Genomic DNA, 20,325 nt, shown 5'->3' with positions numbered 1-20,325 from the left:
TGTTCGTTGCCAAAAAAAAAAACTCCATTCTATTTTGTTCAATAGAATGTGGCCACTGTTCTCAGGAAAGCTTTTTAGAATCCATATTTTCTAGTAGATAAAAGCTGTAGTTTAGATTTATAATTAGCTGTTAGAAAGATGTAGAAGGGTGCTGAAGTACTTAATCTACTGTTATTAAAATAATGAAAGGGAACCTAAAATGGGTGTCTGTGGAATACAGCAAAAGAGCAACCTTTATGTTTCTGTCTAATGTCTTGTAACCAACTGACCCATGTTTCATAGGATTGCCCATATTATTTGGGTCTTCTCTAATATAGGAATAATGAGGAACAGATCCTCAATTCTGGTAGATGGATGATGAAATGGCCAGGGCTGGCCTGTAGAACTTACTGTAATAACTCCCTTTTCCTGCATTCTGCCTGGGGTGTCATGCAAGTCTGCAAACTGAACAGCCACTTGGTGGTAGATAGGTATCAGAAATTCTTCCCTCTCCTTCAGCTTGGTCTCAAGTTCTTTGCAGTCAGCAGTACTGAGTTCTGGTGTCCCTGATATAATAAATATGTTACTCAGTTAATCTCAAAATCAGAAAACACAAATATTTGTAGTTGCAGAAAAATGCATACCCCAACCACTATTCACAATACATATTGGCTTTCTGAATTAGCTTGTATACATGCAGTTTCATGCTTTTCTCATTTCTCATAAAAACATTTTTCAAAATAGATTTTTGTCCCTTTGATGGAGAAATTGTATTTTGAGAAAATATACATGTTTAACATACAGTTTTATTGTTTAGGTGTATTTGCTTAAAATACTGATAAATAAGAAATTAGAGTTGGATAGTTGGAGGCCAAAACCTGAGCACTACAGCATGTACATGGATTTATACTGTATAATGATGTGGAAAAAGCACTTTAAATTGTACAGGTGTGGGCTCAGTTACCCAGAAACCAGCTATCCAGAAAGCTCTGAATTACGGAAAGGCCATCTCCCATAAGACTCCATATTATCCAAATATTACAAAATGTTAAAAATGATTTTCTTTTTCTCTGTAATAATAATACAGTACCTTGTACTTGATCCAAACTAGGATATAATTAATCCTTATTGGAAGCAAAACCAGCCTATTGGGTTTATTAAATGTTTACATGATTTTTTAGTAGACTTAGGTTGTGAAGATCCACATTATAGAAAGATCCATTATCCAGAAAACCCCAGGTCCCAAGCATTCTGGATAACAGGTCCCATACCTGTACCTTTAAACAATACAATTAGAAATATCAAACAACATGGCCTGCAAACCATTCAACTCTATCATTGGATTTGAAGATATTAACAAATATGTCAATGTCGGTTTTCTGCTTAATTTAAAAACAGCGCTTATAAAGATTTCTGACTTCTGCACTCTATTGCTGTTAAGTGTAGTTGGAGAAGAGGAGATCAGAAGTGATTATCCACTCATTGATTGTTTGTCAGGAGTACTTGGCCCTCCCTGCTCTATTGGAAGTAGAAAGCTCACGATCAATCGTTAATCTCTGTGCAATTAAGCACCTAAGAATGACTTTTTTTCTTTTGTTGGTTTTGACTACAAGATCTTTCAGGAAAGAAAATCATTCTTTATCAGCTGACAGAACTCATTTTTTCATAAGCTAAAAGTTGATTTTGTTGCGTATTTCTGAATTGGGTCAATTCTTCATTCTGAAATCTACGGCAAAATAGATATAAATGCAGTGGAATATTATAAAATACTCTACATAGCATCTTTTGGTAGCCCAGGTGTCTCCTATAGAAAAATATGTATCAATATAGTAGAAGGAGCACTCATGGGACATTCATAAGTAAAAATAATATTGATGTATTGAATTAACGTTTATTAAAATCACAATTTTTTTTACTTATGAAAGTACTGCACTCACACACACACACACTACTTTTAGCAGCAACTACTACTTAATCACTGTTTTGTATTGACAGAAAAGAGATTTTTATCTCATCAGACCAAGACTGAGTTTATGCTGTTTGTTTATGCTGTGTTTTAAAAAAAATATCCTGTCTGCAAAAAAAGTGAGACTTAGGATCACCATCATGTTAAATTATCAGATTTGATCTACATCCATATACTTATGATATACTGTATGTGGAATAATACGGTATCGCTGTACTGTAAATAAAAATAAAGAGTCTTATAAATAGCAAGGTAAGAAGGGATATCTCGTCCCCATATGAAAGTATGACTTGTAATTAAGATTAAGCAGCCAGCCAGTTGAATAAAATGGTATAAAAAGTTTCCCAATTTTGAGCAACAAAAAAAACCCACAAGGGCTCATGTACTAAACTATACATAACTTACATTTCACATTTTTTAACATTTAAATTCTGTATCCCTTAAGTTATTGTAAGACCCTGTTTGCTATAAAAAGATTTTTGTTCAATGTATGCAGTAAATTTTGGCACTGTATAAATAAGTGATGATGATAATTGAGTCAGAAACCCCTTAAGCTTGAGCATGGGATTAACAAACTATCTGCGGAAAGGAAAAAATGCTGAATATAGGACATTTAATTTTCCTTTGTTGTAAAATCTGTTAAAATATCACATTCCAGCTGTTGTTTGTGAAAACATTTCTTGATAGTGTTAAGAAATGTAGGTAAGGGAGAGTTTGCTACAAAAATGGCCTAGGGTAGCAAAGAATGTAAATTCAGACCTGATAATGTCTACAGATGTACCAGCATTCATGTGATACCTTATAAACATATTTATGAATTTAAATGAGCATCTAGGCCCATGCTCATTTCCCTGTTGCAAGCAGAAATATATCAAATAATGAAATGTTGTCAGCAAAATGTAATTTCTTGATTGCATTATTATTACATCTAAGTGTAAATTTTCCTTTATGTGCCAAGTGATTTGTACCTCTAGCGATCCAGGAAAAAAAGGGATCTGCCCAAGGTCACAGAGAAATAGTGTTTATTTTGACTCCTGCCAAACAAACTCTTAGCAGGAAAATCTACACATTTTTCTGAAATGTGTTCATCACAATAATATATTATGACTTTTTTGTTCAATGTCTGCAGTTTAATTTTATATATACTAGGGGGGAGGATTCACTTCTAGGCTAATAAGAAAAAAGCAAATGTAATAAATCTACAGAACGGCCCATCCTGCACCATGCTCTTATCTCAAATATCAATTTATGTTCCCTCCAAAGCTAAAAATAATGGCTGTGGAGGAACAGGAAAAAAATAGAATTGTCTTATTGATTTGTGCACCTTTAAAAAGGGAACATGGTGGTATGCCAGTGACATCCCATGTCTGCACTCTTCTACAAGCCTGCCAGAGATGCAGTAATATTCTCTGTGCCCTTCTCTGATTAGAACTTGCAAGCATGTCAGGGTTCAGGCAGGGTTTAATAAAGTTTCTGCCGTTGGAAATGGCCCAATGCTGGCATGAATCATATGTTCTCATAACATTTAGTAGTAAACGGCTTTTTCTTAAATATGGCTAGCTTAACAGTTTAGACAAAATGACTGAGGCATTTTATCACAGGTCTCCTTCGCAATTGCATAAAAATGAACAGCTGCTGAACATACTGCCTTGGATTAAATGCAGCAGATAGACTGTACAAGAAAAGAAAATTAACTCATTCATAATCTTGCATGCCTGCAACCTCCTTTCCCCAATCCTACATTGGGAAAAAACACACCTTTCTATGTTTTAACAATACACTATATTAAACTACAGATGTATATGTTAATGAGAATGGAAAGGTGAAGGGCAGACTGGCCAAATTATCTCTAATTATATCTAGTTATTGAACCACTGTTGCAGAATTTTGTGATATGCATACATACTGTAAAACAGTAGAAAGAGAGCAATTGCCTTATTAAAACAGAACAATTAACTTATTAAATTAATGAAAGTAATTGAAATCTTTCAAGATGTTTAATAGATATGCCTTACAAATACGCCTTTCATTCTTATTATGTTTATAAAGAGATTTATAATATGGCATTGGAGTCATTTAAGTGTGATTTCTAAAACATTAACTCTATTTTCACGCATCTCTCCCTTTAACTGCATATTGAGTTAGTGCTTGACCCCCATACTTAATCTCCTCCTTCAGTGGTCCCCTAGTTTGGAGAGGGGGGTAGTCAAGCTTATACTTATCTAAGAGCAGCTCCCTGTTAGTTGTCAGCAGTTACCTAGCAAATAACCAATCACCAATTTCAGTTCTGTAGGAAGTTGAAAGGAAACCTTGGAGTCACCAGCAGAAGGTCAGCAAGAACAAGACAGTAGGCATACAGAGGATGAACAAAAACCAATAAGAGAGACCTATGTGCCTCAAGAGCTACAATGAAGACCCTTTGAAGCAGATTGGTACAGCGAAGGTCTGCCTAGGGATAAACAGAATGACCAATCCTTAAAAGGAACACTCTTAGGCCCTAAAGATTTACAGAAATTGCAGACACTCAGTGGGACTTCAAAAAGTGTTAATTGGTGTGTTTATCTGCAGAGAAACCTGAAATGACATTTCCATATAATTTTAGACATTCATTACTGTTTTTGCCAGGTGATAGAAACACACTAAAAAGTACCAGGTATCAAGTCTTTCCTAATACTACTTGTCAAAGGAAAACTATTCCCCCGAACATTGCAGTTCTCTAGAAAAATATATTGCATAAAACAGCTCATACAGTATGTAAAACCATGCTTCATGTAAATAAACCATTTTCATAATAATATACTTTTTTAACAGTAAGTGTCATTGGGTAATCCTAAATAGAATATTGCCATTGGTTGCTGAAGGTAAGAGATATAAAATTGTCGTTGGGTAATCCTAAATGGAATATTGTCATTGGTGGCTGAAGGTAAGAGATATAAAAGGGCGATATTTACTGATATCTATATTCTAGTTGGGTACTATTATTTTATATGCCACTTGAGAAGATAAACTGTTGCTTAAAAGGAATGTCAACCTAAAAAATAATATTTTGCCTAATAACAGAAAACATAATTCTAAGCAACTTTGCAATATACATTCATTGCACATTTTCTATGGTTTTGAAATTATTATGGCAGCTGATTAACAGATCTGTCTTTGCTGGGGAACTAAGACTCTTGCAACATTGTTTAAAAAATAACAACCAGGAGTTAAGCAAATTTTGCTTTCAATAGCTATTGTTTTAAAAAATAACTTTAAAAGCACTGAAATATTTCAACAAATGGATTTTGCAAAGTTGCTTAGAATTATGTTTTTTTTTATTAGGCAAATTTTTATTTTGGGGTTGACTTGCCCTTTAAGTATTCATTTTAGGGGTAAAGTTTTTCTTTAATGACTGAAATTATTAAATAGCATTACTTAAAACTAAATGATCACCTACAGAATCATCTAAGCATCATCCAGCAGAACAGCAATGTGTAAGTGAAGTTGTACAGTATGTATGAGACAACTGTTCATTGAAATAGTTGGCTCTATTGGCTATATAATGTGTTTAGTAGAATTAGGGATGCCCTTCAGGCAAATAAAAGAGTCCTTAGTATCTTTCATATATATATATATATATATATATATATATATATATATATATATATATATATATATATATATATATATATATATATATATATATATTCCTTTTAATTGTACTACAGTTGAAGTTTTATAACTATTTAACTGCATAGCTCAAATTGCACATTTGCAACAATGCTGCATCAGTTAGATCATTTTCCACTTTAAAGTAAATATATATATATATACAGTAGAATGAATTAATATTGGAAAGTAAAATGTTTATGTTTTCAACAATTGTTTATCATCATCAGTTTTGGAAAATAAATCTTCCTCTAGCTCATCCATCACACAGTTTACATGCCCTCAACTCCTGTGCTTCGTTTTTCCTTCTAAGTTACATTTTCCTTCATTGCTTGCCCTTCCTTTCTTGAATTGTCGTTCCACAATTGTTTTCAGTTTCTAATCTACACCTTCATTCTTACATTTCGATTGTGTGAGTTTTCTCTAACAGTCCAAGTTTACACTGGTAGGTTTAACAGCTTCCTAATAAAGTGTGTGTAGCATGTCACACGGTGTGATAGGGAGACTGAATTGTAAGCTCTACTAGGGCTGAAAGAGATGTAAGTGAACCGAACAAACTCTGTAAGTGCTGCAATATGCCTGATCATAACAAATATCCATGTTCATTTTTTGATGAAAAGCCACTCATGTGTGTGCTCTGAAATAACTTACTTTCATTGTTAACATACTAACACTAAGGGGTTTATTTACTAAAAGAACAATTTCTCATATTTTTATTAAACCAAGCTCGACCAAACCCCCACCCAAAAGTTTCTCTTATTTATCAATAAAATAACGGGATAGGGACATCTGCCATTGAGACATACACCTCAACAGGTTTGAGATGCTGGCTTTTCGGATTCGGGCTTTTTGCAACATCGGGTATATAACAAATCTCTAAAAATGTCAATTTTTTTTCAAGAAAAATTTGAATTTTTGCCCCATAAAACCAGCCCAAAATTTTTTTTTGAGGTTTAGTAAATAACCCCTTAAAGGGATACTGTTGCAGGAAAACATGTTTTTTTCAGAACACACCAGTTAATAGTGCTGCTCCAGCAGAATTCTGCACTTAAATCCTTTTTTTAAAGGAGCAAATTGATTTTTTGAAATTTCATTTTGAAATCTGGCATGGGGCTAGACATATTGTTAGTTCCCATGAGCCCTCAGGTCACGTGACTTGTGCTCTGATAAACTTCAGTTACTCCTTACTGCTACACGTTGTAGTGATAGCACCCTCTCCCTCCACCCCCAGCAACTCATCAGCAGTCTATTAACAGAACAATGGGCAGCTAACCAGATAAGAGCTACCTGACACCTCTGCTGAAGGATTTGTTTGCATTGCTAAAATTACCTCTAGTTCCACCTAGTGGTAGATATGAGAATAGCACCAAAGCAGAAAACCCCTGTTTTTTTCCTGCTTAGATGCTATTCTCATGTCTACCACTAGGCGGGGGTTAGGGATTAATTTTAGCACAACCCTAGTCATGGTATACTTCAATGGGAAGGGAAGAAACAAAAACTGTCTCAAAGCAGTTCCATCCTGAAATGCTGTCTTCTTCTCAAAGTTCAGGATCAGGCACGATGCACTAAGATGGCTGCCTCGACACCAATATTACAGTTAAAAAAAATACATTTGTTGGTTCAAGAATAAAATGTTGAATAGTAGAGTGAATTATTTGCAGTGTAAACAGTGTAATTTAGAAATAAAAAGTAAGCCATAAAAATCATGACAGAATCCCTTTAAACATTCTATTTCTGCAATCTATCTGTGTTGAAATTGGTTAAGTACTTCATTACAGGAGAATTTATGTAAGTTAGTTTTGCTGCTTAAAAGAGTAGTACATTTTCCCAGTATGTTGGGCAGCGAGTTGGGAAAAGGAGCTTAAATACGTAAAACATGGAGAAGAAAGTCGATTGGCAAAATGGAGATAAGAAGAACAATGTAAGAACACTGGAAAACAAAAAAAAAAATAACAAATAAGGGTCATAATACTATGCGAGTATTTATAGTACTCCGGTATAGTGGATTTCTAAAAAAAATAAATAAAAATAAAAGCATACTAGCCTAGGGTGAAAGCCTGGCTCCAGATGTTACATACAGTAGTACTAACACAGAAACAGGGAAAAGTAAAATTGGTGCCACTTCTGCAACAGACAAGCCTAGGAGAAACTGAAAACTGTAGTTACTTTACAATTTGATTTTACTAAAGAACAAGCCTTTATTTTACATGCACATGCTTTAAGTAATATTCTTTTGATCATCCCACCTTATTCCACAACAAGCCCAAAGTAAAAAAAAATTGGTATAAAATACAGGCCAGGGATTCAATTCATATCATATCCATCCAGCTGTTGCTAAATATATGCCCTCGCTAATAACCAAATCCTAAATAAAAAATATTTCCATAATGCACTCTTATAATGTATAATGAATGTTAATGAATAATGTGTTTGTAAGATAAAGCTTTGTCACAAATTTTATATAAATAAAAAAATAAAATAGAAAAAAAAAACTAATAAAAAAGGAAACAAAAAATTATGTTCTGTAATGCATATAATAAAGGAAGGTGGTGGCTAGTGATTTTGCTGTGGTATTATGATTGTAAACAGCAACTGCACGAATCTTCATTTCTAAATGTCTGCTTGTATCTAACAAGACATACAAAAATACATAACATTTATCTAACTACAACCATTTTTTTAATTTAGTAAAATGCAGAAAAACTGCCTTAAATCTGAGCAAAAATGTAAAATTTGTACAGAATTCGTTTTATGTAGGATTTTGACTAAGTATAATAAATATGAAAATAATTTCAAAATAGAAAAGCTGCTCTATACTCTCCTTGACTAAGTGCATGATAGACTCTTAGGGGGTTAAAAGAAGCAGTGAACCCCCCGGTTAATGAGCAGACATTCAGCAGGCAGCGGAAGATAAATGGAGCTCTCCCTTTTTCTGCTGGAGTCAGCATGAACCTCGGCCCCGCGGCTTGTTTGTGGCAAATGGAGTGCGCGAAATATAAAAGGGCAGTGATCCAGAAGATGACCAACTTTGACAAATTTTAAATTGGCCAGAAAAAAACACCAGAAAAAAAAATATGCAAGTCTCTGTTTTGTGCGTTCTCCCTTCTCAATATCTGCACTAACAGTGTCGGAACAGATGAAGTGGTTAACAGTGCTGAACGGTCTAGGGGCCATGTTTATCAAAAACATAGCTCATGTACACCCAGCCGACCAGATGCAGGTTCTCGCATTGCTATCTTAGTTTGTTTACAGAGTTAAAATGTATGAAGCTAAAGAAGGTAGAATAATGTGTCTGGGAACAAAATAATAGATAAAATGAAGTCAAAAACATGTGAAAGTAGGGAAAGTAAAAAGAAAATTCTGAAACTGGAAAAAAGAATGGCAAATAGGAGGAATAAAAATTTGTTAAAACACATTGGTTAGGATATTTATGAGAAACTGTGATTAACAAGTGTCAGGGGAGGAACAACTAGACCCAAAAACAAAACATTAATATGTACCAAACAAACCCACCTAATTTCTCTGCCAAGTGAATGTAGACTGGATCAACGCGTCGCATAGTCTTAATCAAATCTTTTCTCCTAAATTTGATTTCTACTGTTCCTTCTGGCTCCAAAACACCCCCCCTGCAAAATCAAACAATCATTATTCTAATTCCAACAAAGTTTACATTTTCAGGATTTTACAACACTTTGAATTCCAGGGCATTTTAATTATGATGCAAAGATATTAAAACAAAAATTTTAAATTAATCCCTGGAAGACATACTACATCATATGATTTAAGGAGCACTGTACTTTTCACCCCTAATCCCCATAAATAGAAATTCAAATTTTGAAATGCTGTACCTGCTTTCCTTGTCAGCATACATCTCCATGTGTCTTGGGTTTATTGTGGGGTCAATTACTACCCACGAGCCTCCTCTCAGTTCAGCCTGAGGAGGAATGTATACCAACACTGGCTGGCGGTATTCACGTAAACCATCTACAATGTAGGCCCCAAACTTCAGCACTTGGTCATACATATCTGTAAATTTGTAAAAAGAAATAGTTTTCCATTGTTAAATGCATATTTTGAGAGCACATATAATAAAATTACAGACTAATAACTACTAGCAAAGTAACAGAGATGTTGCAAATAGTTCCCCTATTTTGCTAATAATACATTTATGCTGTAGAGGTGAGGTTACATCTGTCAGAAAACTTTTAGTGCAAAATAATAAAGGGTCAGTGCCTGAGCCATTCCTTCTCTTGACTGTTAAAATGATCAGAAAGAAGAGACTTATTTCTCCTGTCCATCAATTTAGAAGCACACAGCTATAATAGCACAAACTGTAGAACTGATAATCAGTTCTGATGTAGATTATTGATTGCACTTGTTTCAACAAAGCCAAGCAGTGGACATCTGTATTTTATTACAATTTAATAGGTATGTGCACGGTTATTCTCACTTGGTATCTTGTTTTAGCTGTAATGACGTAGCACCATTGGATATAATATTGAAAACGCTTGGGAAGCAAAAGAAACAAAAAAGTGATGGGGCTGAAGATAACATCTTTGGCAGAGACTTTCATATTGTTTGTTCAAAATGCACTAAATCAGAGGCTGTAAGTACAAGGAGATGATGGCATACAAAGGAGAGCTGAAGCTAAACATGGATGTAGGGTCGAAATGTTGTACATTAGGTCTTGGGATTATGTTCCAGTTCAAAACATCCCCAGCACTAAATATTGATGCCTCAATATAAGCCCACAGTAGCTCCCTGTCTTCTTCACATGCTCTGTGCTGCTGTCAGTTACCTGAGTTTAGGGATAATATTCTGTATATATAGAATATAATATTCATGATACAAGGCTGATTAATAATTCAAATTCTCATTACATGGCAGTTCAGAAACCAGTGCAATTTGAATCAGAATGTAATAATTAGCCCTGTAGCGTCAGCTTCTATGGAATCTGAACTTCCGTTTTTGCTTGATAATTTGAAATGACCCTTAGCTCAGTTTCTCAACAGCTGCCCAGAGCACACTGAGCATGTGAATGTCACGGAAACTCCTTACGAATCCAAGATGGTAACTCCCTGTGTCTAACTTTGAAGGCCTGAATGTTTACTGTTAGAGAGATGTAGAAACTTTAAGCTGGTGAGTTAAGTTCAGTATATTATATACAGTATTTCTAGCAACATTTATTATTAGAGTTTAGTTCTCCTTTAAAAGAAATGCAACCAAGAGGAAAATATAGGGGAAAAAAACAAAAAAGTCCTTCAAGGAATAATTCCTTTAAAGAATTAATTTAATACTCTGCCAGAGATGTAATCTGAAATTAAATGACTTTTTTTACTCCATTTAAATGGCCTTTGTATATTTCTTGAGGGTACATTACCTTTTTTGTTACCTTACCTATAAAAGTAAATAGGTTGAAGCATCAATTAATGATTAATCTGCAAATCACTTATCTGCACAAAAGCCACTTATTACTAATTAGTAATACAAAAGTTGTACATTTAAGCTATACTAAGTCATTTAACAAATCAAATCAAAATATATATATATAATTATTTTTTACACACACACACACTTACCTGGTTCTACTCTAATGTAAAAACATGCAGCTGAACTAATTACTAATCGGTCATAAAACATGTTTAGGGGTCTGGTAAGGGCATGATAAAAAAATCTATTCCTTTTATCAAACATTTGTAAAATCCAGATACTGGAAGGTTAGTTCTGAGTCCAGATGTGCACACTGCATAGTTACAGAGAGAACTATGTCATATTTTATTAGTAGTCAGTTCTGTAGTGCAGGACTTCACTTCTAAATCGATGAACAACAGGAATAATATCTTGTATGATCAAACAGATGAATTGGTCAAGCATTGTTGGGTTTACTCAACACTTTAGGTAACCATAGTTTCTGCTAATGTATTGAACGAATCCCATAGCTTTGCTTACATACAGCAGCCCCAAGCACACACAGAGAACAGCCCCTCAGGAACCATGCAGAAAACAAAAATGAGGAGCTCAAGGTGCAATTTTCAGAGTCATAGATCGTTACTGCAATACCTCTTGGCTGGCACTCTATGTTTTGTGCTGAAACAATAGAATGTGTAGCCTAACTCTTTGTTGGGCTCTTCTCCTCTTTTAAGATTGTACATTGTTTAATAGTATATTAATACTATATTTGGCTGACAAAACACCATGTTTGACAAGTTCTGCCATTTTAAATCATCTTACCAGTTAATCCAGAGCAAGGGAAACTGAGGAGACGGTGACCAACCAGTAGACCTCAAACTATTTAATGAGATCACATAACAACTGATGCTGGAAAATTCAGTTTAACAACAGCTAAACTCAATATATAAAACATTCCTGTATTAGTGAGTAATAATATACATGTATGTTTTGTTGGCAAAGCACTGCTCACACACAAACAGATATCATATAAAGAACAACTTCCATTATAGATATCTGTTGGATATCCCCTAGCTCTACATTTTTGCATTACCATTTTTTTCAGCTTGCAAGAAGGCTGCTATTTCTCTATGTGTCTTTCAATTTATAATAAGGAAGTGCTATGTTAAATTAGGATATGAAGACTGCACAAGAAAATTAATTGCCTCCCCAAGCTGCTAAATAAAAATCTCATGCAGTCTCATCTCATGTGATAATAAAGATACAAAAGGAGAAAACATCTAAAAGGAAATCTGCATGTTAGTATTAAAGTCCCTTTAATTTGTTATAGGATATGCTATAGCATGCAGCACAAAGCAATAAAATAAATAACAGAAAATAATATATTCTGTTCTTGTGGCTGCGATGATGCGTGCCCCAATAAATCTTGTTTTTAACGATGACTTTCTCTTTGATACCCATAAATGAACAAAATGTCACAAACCAAGCAAGGAGAGTGCGCAAACCCCAAGTGCTTGATTTATGGAATGAGCTTTTTGTCTTTAAAAGGATCCTTCAACAGGATAAGGATTACTTAGAGATGTATAGGTAGAAGGTATATACACATTATGAACATTTATTTGGCTAAGATGCATATATGTCAGTTAAAATATAGAGAACTTGTAAACTATTTCAGTTCACATAACTGGACTTAAGAAGCATGTATGTATATTTTTTTCCTTGGTAAATTTCTTTATTTTCTGCAGCTTATCTGTTTGGTTTCACGTTCAATAGAAAAAGACGGGAACTTAAAATTATACAGTTCATAATAGTACTCAGTTTTAAGATTACGCACAAAACATATTTCTGAATACTGGTTACATTGTTTAAAGCAAAAAATAAATTTAAAAGGGTTAAACTACAATAGAAATTGCTGACAGGTTAAACCTTGCTGAACATGTTGGGCTCAGATGCGTATTTACAGCGTGAAAAGGACTATCCAATTCCCATTTTAAAGAGGATAAAGGTAAAATATCACATGATGCATGTATTGAGAGTGGCCAGTCCATGCCAGGCAATTTTTAGAATGAAGTCATAGAACCTATAGCAATAATCTGTATTTGAATTAACCTTTCAGTTATCGTAATAATTAAGCCTGTACCTAACATTTCCTATATGTTAAAATTGAATAACATTTTGTATGTCTTCTCAGTACATAAAACTCTACTACATTTTGCCTTTTGTTCAGAGGCAGTTGTATCTACAATGTGCCCACGGGTATCATGTACTGGACCCAGAGAATCGATGGCATTAAATGCTTATGCATTCGAACAGTTCATATGTTTATATATTTCAGGTGGTGCTGTAGGTCCCAAACGGATTAGTATTGCCATGAAAAAGATCTGTGCACACACAGGCATCACATTCATACCTATACCTGGGCTTCTGTGTCTTAGTTAGCATTATTTATCCTTACAGCTGGACACACATGGGGGTTGGGTAGGGAAAATATCTTTATCTATGTTTTCAGCGTTAGCATTATATTACGTGGATGGCAATGAAGTGCAAACAAAATAGAGCATTGATCAATGCACATTCCCTGGACCCATTATATTAGTAATATAATCTCTGCAAGTGCATCCATTGAAAAAACAAAAAAAACTGTTTAGATTATGATCATAAAATTGTGATATCACCATATCTTGTCAAGGTAAACCTCATATGGTAGTTCTAACTATTTATGTCTGGCTAAATTTTTGAGAGGCTGGTAACCGGGGCCGGATTTGGGATAGTAGGCATGCCACCCAACCGATTGCTGGCATGTGCGCTCACGTGGCCATGCCGTTGACGGGTTCTAGGACTGCGCAGCCCTATTGCCTGCGCTTCACATCTCCAGTGGTCCTCAGCAAGCGGACGGGCGGCATGCCGCCCCAAATAATTTGCCACCATAGGCCTGGGCCTTTGTGGCCTCGCCACAAATACGAGCATGCTGGTACCTCTCTACATGGTAGAATTTCCTGGAAAAAGTGTCTCTTGACCAAAGCACTTGGTATCTCAGGCTGATCCTCCCCTGCTATAGCTTTTAAAGGGGAGTAGGGATGAGCGAATTTGACCCGTTTCCTTTCGCCAAAAATTCGCCCCAGACGAATTGTTGCAGACGCCCATTAAAGTCTATGGGCGGCAAAAAAAATTTGTCACGCAGTCTTTTTTTTTTTGACGCACGCCGCCATACAAGTCTATGGGCATAATTTTTTCAGCGAAACGAGGTGAAAAAATTCGCCCATCCCTAAAGGGGAGAGAACAAATACCAATTCAAATTTATAACGGCAAACAACACCACCATTAAAAGGACATCTGCATTGTTGCTACAATCACTTGGAAATGGCAATTCAACACAGCTTCAACACAGACTGGCAGAAGAAAACAAAATACTGTAACACCTTAATGACATTGGCACACTTATCATCCATTGGTGATGTGTTGCCCTGCCATTTAAAAGTGTCCATATGTAGGCAACAAAACACTAGGAAAACAGGGCGCAATTCTGAGCAATTTGTAGCTGTCCTACTGACCTATTAATTTGATGATAAAATAGCCAGAATAACTACGTGTGCAGTTCTCTAAAGCATTGATGTCCAACTCTTTCTTTTTCAGTGGAGCAAGTTTTGACTATAATACATGTTTATGGGCCAGATTATATCAAAGAGACAAAGTCACCCACAGGAGGTAGAGGTTTTGTTTAGTGTGATGATCATAAAAATGAGTTAAAGGATTACATCCTGCTTTAAGCCTCAAGCTTGAAAGCCCTATCTTAACTGTTAAACAGAAACTCTAGTAATATATATATATATATATATATATATATATATATATATATATATATATATATATATAATATATATATATACACACATACAAATAATTACATTTGTGTTAAAAATGTGCTACCTTTAGGCCCCGAGAACTGAAAGGGGTAAATAAAACTTATTTCAGATTCATAAAACGTTTGGATCTGCAACACTTTCCAGGGCTTAGTTCTAGAGGATTTTTTTTGTAACATATGGGTTAATTTCCCATGGATTTGCATTCTCTTAGCCTATGCATGCTGAGTCTGGGGCCCCACTGCTAATTTCTAGTAAATTTCACGCTTGATGTCTTACTGTTGTGGGTCATTGGCGCCTCGTCTAAATAAAATGCTTCCAAATGGTTCTTTCATCTAAATATTCACTTGCTTTTTGTAATTTAATTTTACATTATGCGGAATAGCCTTCCGGCCATAGACAACTCATTGGAGAAAGTCGCTGAACACAATCTTGATATGTTTTTTTTTCCCTTCCAGAATTAGACCTCCCAGCCCGAGTAGTAAAGAGGTTTTTTTCCCCTCCACTAATGTCAATTTTCAGCATAGCCAGAGCTGTCTCTAATCTTTTCCTACTCATTACACACAATTTTGGAATCATTTTACCCACAGTGCAATTGGCTCCTAGTGGTGTAATTGTTTATTTTGCCTTCCTGCATAATCCCTGTCCAGTATTGAAACCAAAACTGCTAAGCAACACCCAAAGGGCTTCCAAGACTGACAACCAACACTTAAAACCAAGCTATCATGCTTCCATACACAAGATAATGGAAAACAAAATCCTGTCCTGCATAAAAAACTGAATACTTTTGTTCTGATATTTCCACTTAATGTTCTTCAAAAATCACAGTCTGTGTTTGTGTTTCATGCAAGCAAGTACAAGCAATGACTGTAATAAGAGATTACAATGAATAAAATCTATTTCTGACATTGGAAAGCTTGTTAAGTAACACTTATTCATAATACGTTCATCTTGCTTATTGGAATAAAGCCTGCTATACTAGAAATAAGTAGGACTGTTGTGATTATTATAAAAGGTACATTTATGTTCTTAATATTAAACCACGCTAAGTATGGCTTGGGACAGGAGGTTGAAGAAAAGTTCTTATACACCAAGATTTTCAACCCAAATTTTTTTTTTTATTTCTGTAGAGGAAATCTATAATATATGTACATTTTTGTACTGCCGGTTTAATAATGACTGCCATTGATACAATTTGATATAAACACAACTAAGTAACAGTGTATAAAAATAAGCCCTGTACAATTGACTTCATGAAGGCTACAATGCACAATATACTGTATATGTAGGTAGGTAGAAATATATATATAATAGTGAATCTAGTATTCGGGATTCGGCCAAATCCCGTATCATTCATGAAAGATTCGTCCGAATACCAAACTAATCCTAATTTGCATATGCAAATTTGGGGTGAAAATGTGAGAAAAAAACATTTTTACTTACTTGTTTTGTGACAAAAAGTTATGTGATTTCCCTTTCTGACCCTAATTTGCATATGCAAACTAGGATTCAGATTCAGTTCATCCAGGCACGAGGATCTGGCTGAATCAAAATCCTGCTGAAAAGGGCTGAATCCTGCATCCCTAATATATAATGCTACATACTTTATATATGCAACACTTTCCAACTTTACAATACAGTGATAGTATAAAAATGGAAAATAAATATTGCAATACATAAATACACAAAATACATGTATCCAGAAATCCATTTCTAAAAAATGCCAAAAGCCATTTCCCATAGAGCCCATTTTAAGCAAATAATTCTGATTTAATGATTTACTTTTTCGATGTAATAATAAAACAGTACCTTGTACTTGATTCTAACTAAACTGCATGAATCCATATTGATGGCAAAACAATCTGATTTTGGTTTTGATTGCTATTTAAGTGATTTTAAGCAGGCTTTAGGTATGGTGATTTATATTACAGAAAGATCCCATAACTGCATTTACATTATTACATATTAGATTAAGTGCATTGTGATGTTGGGCAGTATACCCCCCTGTTCAACATGAGTTGTTTGTTTTGAAGTAAAACAGGGCAACTGGTAAATTGAAGCTACTTCATGTCTTGTAGAGCAGATACTTAGATCACCAGCAGGGGATGGGAGTTATCTGTTCTCTAATAATTACATTTTTTATTAATGTAACTTTTATTTTCATGAATATGGACATCTTTTAAATTAAAATTCTATTTTTATTTTCAGCATTTAGAAATTTTGCATATTTTAAGAACTTGCTTTTGCATTTTGCACATTCTCTAAACAGAAATCATTCCTTATTCTATCTGGATTTGATTGATTAAAAAATTAAAACAATTACCTTTCATTCCACCAGAAAACCCTCTCCAGTTTGCAAACACCATAAGGGGAAGTCCTTCCCGATTAAAATCTTTGATGGCTTGGGCAGTTTTAAAGGCAGAATCTGGAAACCAAACTTGGCCAGCTTGCTGGATTATCTGTATAAAACAATGAAGTTACTTATTTGGAATAAAACAGTTATGTAGCTTTTTATACCTTAATAAAATACCTATGTATTCTAACAAACAAATGAGTATGACATTGGTATTCAGGTAAAGCTCGTACAGGTTAAATATCTATTCATTTCTAGTTTGTTGTATACAAATTATTGAATTTCCAAAACTCTAATGGAAACAGTGACTTAGTCCTGTCTATGCTCCATAGTCCCAGATCAGTATTTCCCCCTGCACAACTGCGGTTATTTGATAAAAAAATAGTAGACTGATAAAAGTTACAGCGGCTATACACAGCAGATTTAAGCATTTAGACTCGGTCGGTAGCTTATCTGCCTGTGCATGGGACTTTTCAACTCCTGCCAGGAGTAGATTTCAGGCAGAAATCAATTGGGCAAGTATAAAAATCCCATCAGAGTGTCCATCTCATTTGTCCAGACAGCCTGCCATTCCATCATTGTGATCTGATTGTTTGGCCAAGAGCCAAACGAATGGAACAGCCCCATATCGCCCACATCTTTCAATACATGGCCAGCTTTAACTATAACTAATGCCCTGTGGCCCTTCTTCAGCTTAAACAAATTATCTTACAATGAGATATATTCAGCTATTAGTTGCCAATTCACATTGTGGGAAGGAGGGAACAGGACTACATGGAGGAAACCAAAGTAGGCACAGGGTGGAACATATAAACTTCTTGTTGATAATACTCTGGCTGAAATTGAGCTTAGGACAACAGCTGTGCAAGGCAGCAAATCTAACCACTATGTTGACCAAGATCAGATGTATAACAACAGGGGCACAGGGACAGACAGCAGACCCACTGCCTGTTGAGGAGCTCAGAGTGTAGAAGGCCAGAACTAATGAGCAATTTTAATATATATTTGGAAAATTCACACAGTTTTGGAGCCTTAAAGGAAAACTAAAGCTTAACGAAAGAAGTAGGACAGAAATATTATACATATTTTAGGCTTCAGCACCAGCCTATTGCAACCAAAACCTTTTAATAGTAAAGATCTTGTCAGTCACACAGTTTGGGAGCCTTAAAGGAAAACTAAAGCTTAATGAAAGAAGTAGGGCAGAAATATTTTATATGTTTTGGGCTTCAACACCAGCCCAAGGCAACCAAAGCCTTTTAGTAGTAAAGATCTGTGCCTCCAAAGATGCCCCAGTAGCACCCCATCTTCTTTTCTGCTGATTCACTGCACATGTTCTGTACTGTTGTCACTTACTGAGCATAGGGCCTGAAGCACAATAAACTGAATATATGTAATAGAAATGGCACAATATAAGGCTAATTATCTAATATAAGTAATACTAAAACAACTGGACTGAGTAATCATTGAAAACGTTTCACTACTCCTCCGAGCAGCTTCTTCAGTTCAAATGACTGGTGTGAGACGTCTTTGGCATATAAACTCTTCCACTAATCCAATCACAATAGCATATTGTAACTCTTCAGAGAGGTGGCATCTAAAACTCACAGGGGTTTTGATTCTGTGTAGTTATTGTTATAGGATTACCAATGTGTCATGCAACTCCTAGAAACAGGTTTTACTTGTGGGAGTTGCATGATTGGATGTGTGAATTGTTCTGAAACTGCTGGGTACAGTTGTTAGAAGAGCATTGTATGTTGCAGGTGGTGTTGAAGTCTCTGTTCAGGGATGACACACAAAACTAGAGCGCTCGAACCTCATCTGCTGATTTTTCATTTAAATTATTATAAGGCAATTCCCCAATAGCTCAACAAATCAGCATGGTTCATGTGCTCATGCCCCAAACCCTCCGCTTGATGCTAAATTAAATAAACTTGTGCAAACGCTGGGGTCACTCACCTCTCCTTTTCTGTGGGCCGGGTGCTGCGCCCGAACTCAGCGGGACTCCAGGCAGCTGTAAAATCCAAAATACTTTATTTCCACAAACATGTTATATCCTAACGCGTTTCGTGTGTCTCCAAGCTTAATCATAGGGTTGCCTATGATTACGTGTGGAGACACACGAAACGTGTGGACATCTTCCCTTGTGAACTTAATGTTATTGTCCATATGTTCATATGTATTGCTAACACTGAGTAGTGTGGTTATATTGCAGTGATAGTCAGTTGTGTTGAGCACAACTGTGCAGCGCCCTTTATCTGCTGGCAGGATAGTAAAGTTCGGGTCCTTACTTATACAACTGAGAGCTCTCCTCTCTTGAGTAGTAAGGTTAGAGGGAGGTGTTCTGGCACTTGAAAGGCAGCTGACACTTTTAGCCGCAGTTGTTCCGCTACTTAATTATTATTGATGGCAATAATTGATGATGAATATTGATGATTCTGTTGCTATGATGAGTTCAACTACTGGGATGAGTTGTGGTGTCACCGCATAGTTTAACCCCTTGGCTAGCATGTCCTTTTCTGGCTGAGTAAGTACCCTGTCTGGTTCTTAACCCACGTGTCTTGGTGTTCTTTGGTGTATCATCTTCTCCAGGTTAGTTCTTCTCTCCTTTTCCAACTGCTGCTTCGTGACAGTAAGGTGGTGAATTTGCTTATTTGTCTCTCCTTACTCTTGTACTCTGTGTTAGGCCATCTGTGCATGTTCAACAAAAACATCCTTTCCAGAGTTACAACAGGTAGTTGTTTTGCCAGACTCTGTTTCAGATGTTAAATTTTCTGCTTAAGGGTCTCAATGGTAAAGTTCATCAATGTTAATGTTTATCTATATACAGTAGTTTATATGCGAAGGACTTCCACACCAGTCAGTTGAACTGAAGAAGCTGCTCGGATGAGTAGTGAAATGTCTTCAATGATTACTCAGCAAGTCCAGTTGTTTTGGAACTACTAACTGTATATTAGATATACCATGACCTGGATGAAAATCTTGATAGTCAAAAGGCTAATTAGTAAATAATTCATATGACTGATCCATGGCAGCTCACAAACACCACAATTAGCATCAGAATTAAATAGTCAGCCATGTAGCATTAGCTTATATGTCAGACAAACATAATT

The 20,325-nt window shown here is 35.5% G+C and overlaps 1 protein-coding gene across 1 annotated transcript in view; it reads right to left on the bottom strand.

The window, feature by feature from the left end:
• acaca.L (acetyl-CoA carboxylase alpha L homeolog) overlaps positions 1-20,325 on the bottom strand; it is a 253,393-nt gene that overhangs the window by 24,904 nt on the left and 208,164 nt on the right. Inside the window, 4 exon segments of the mRNA XM_041581952.1 lie at positions 391-545; positions 9,107-9,219; positions 9,442-9,619; positions 17,186-17,321. Of these exon segments, the coding sequence (XP_041437886.1) occupies positions 391-545; positions 9,107-9,219; positions 9,442-9,619; positions 17,186-17,321 (582 nt within the window).

Source organism: Xenopus laevis, chromosome 2L (genome assembly GCF_017654675.1).
Source record: "Xenopus laevis strain J_2021 chromosome 2L, Xenopus_laevis_v10.1, whole genome shotgun sequence".
NCBI lineage: Eukaryota > Metazoa > Chordata > Amphibia > Anura > Pipidae > Xenopus > Xenopus laevis.
The sequence above is the reverse complement of the archived record's forward strand: the minus strand, read 5'-3'. Positions and strand labels throughout refer to the sequence as shown.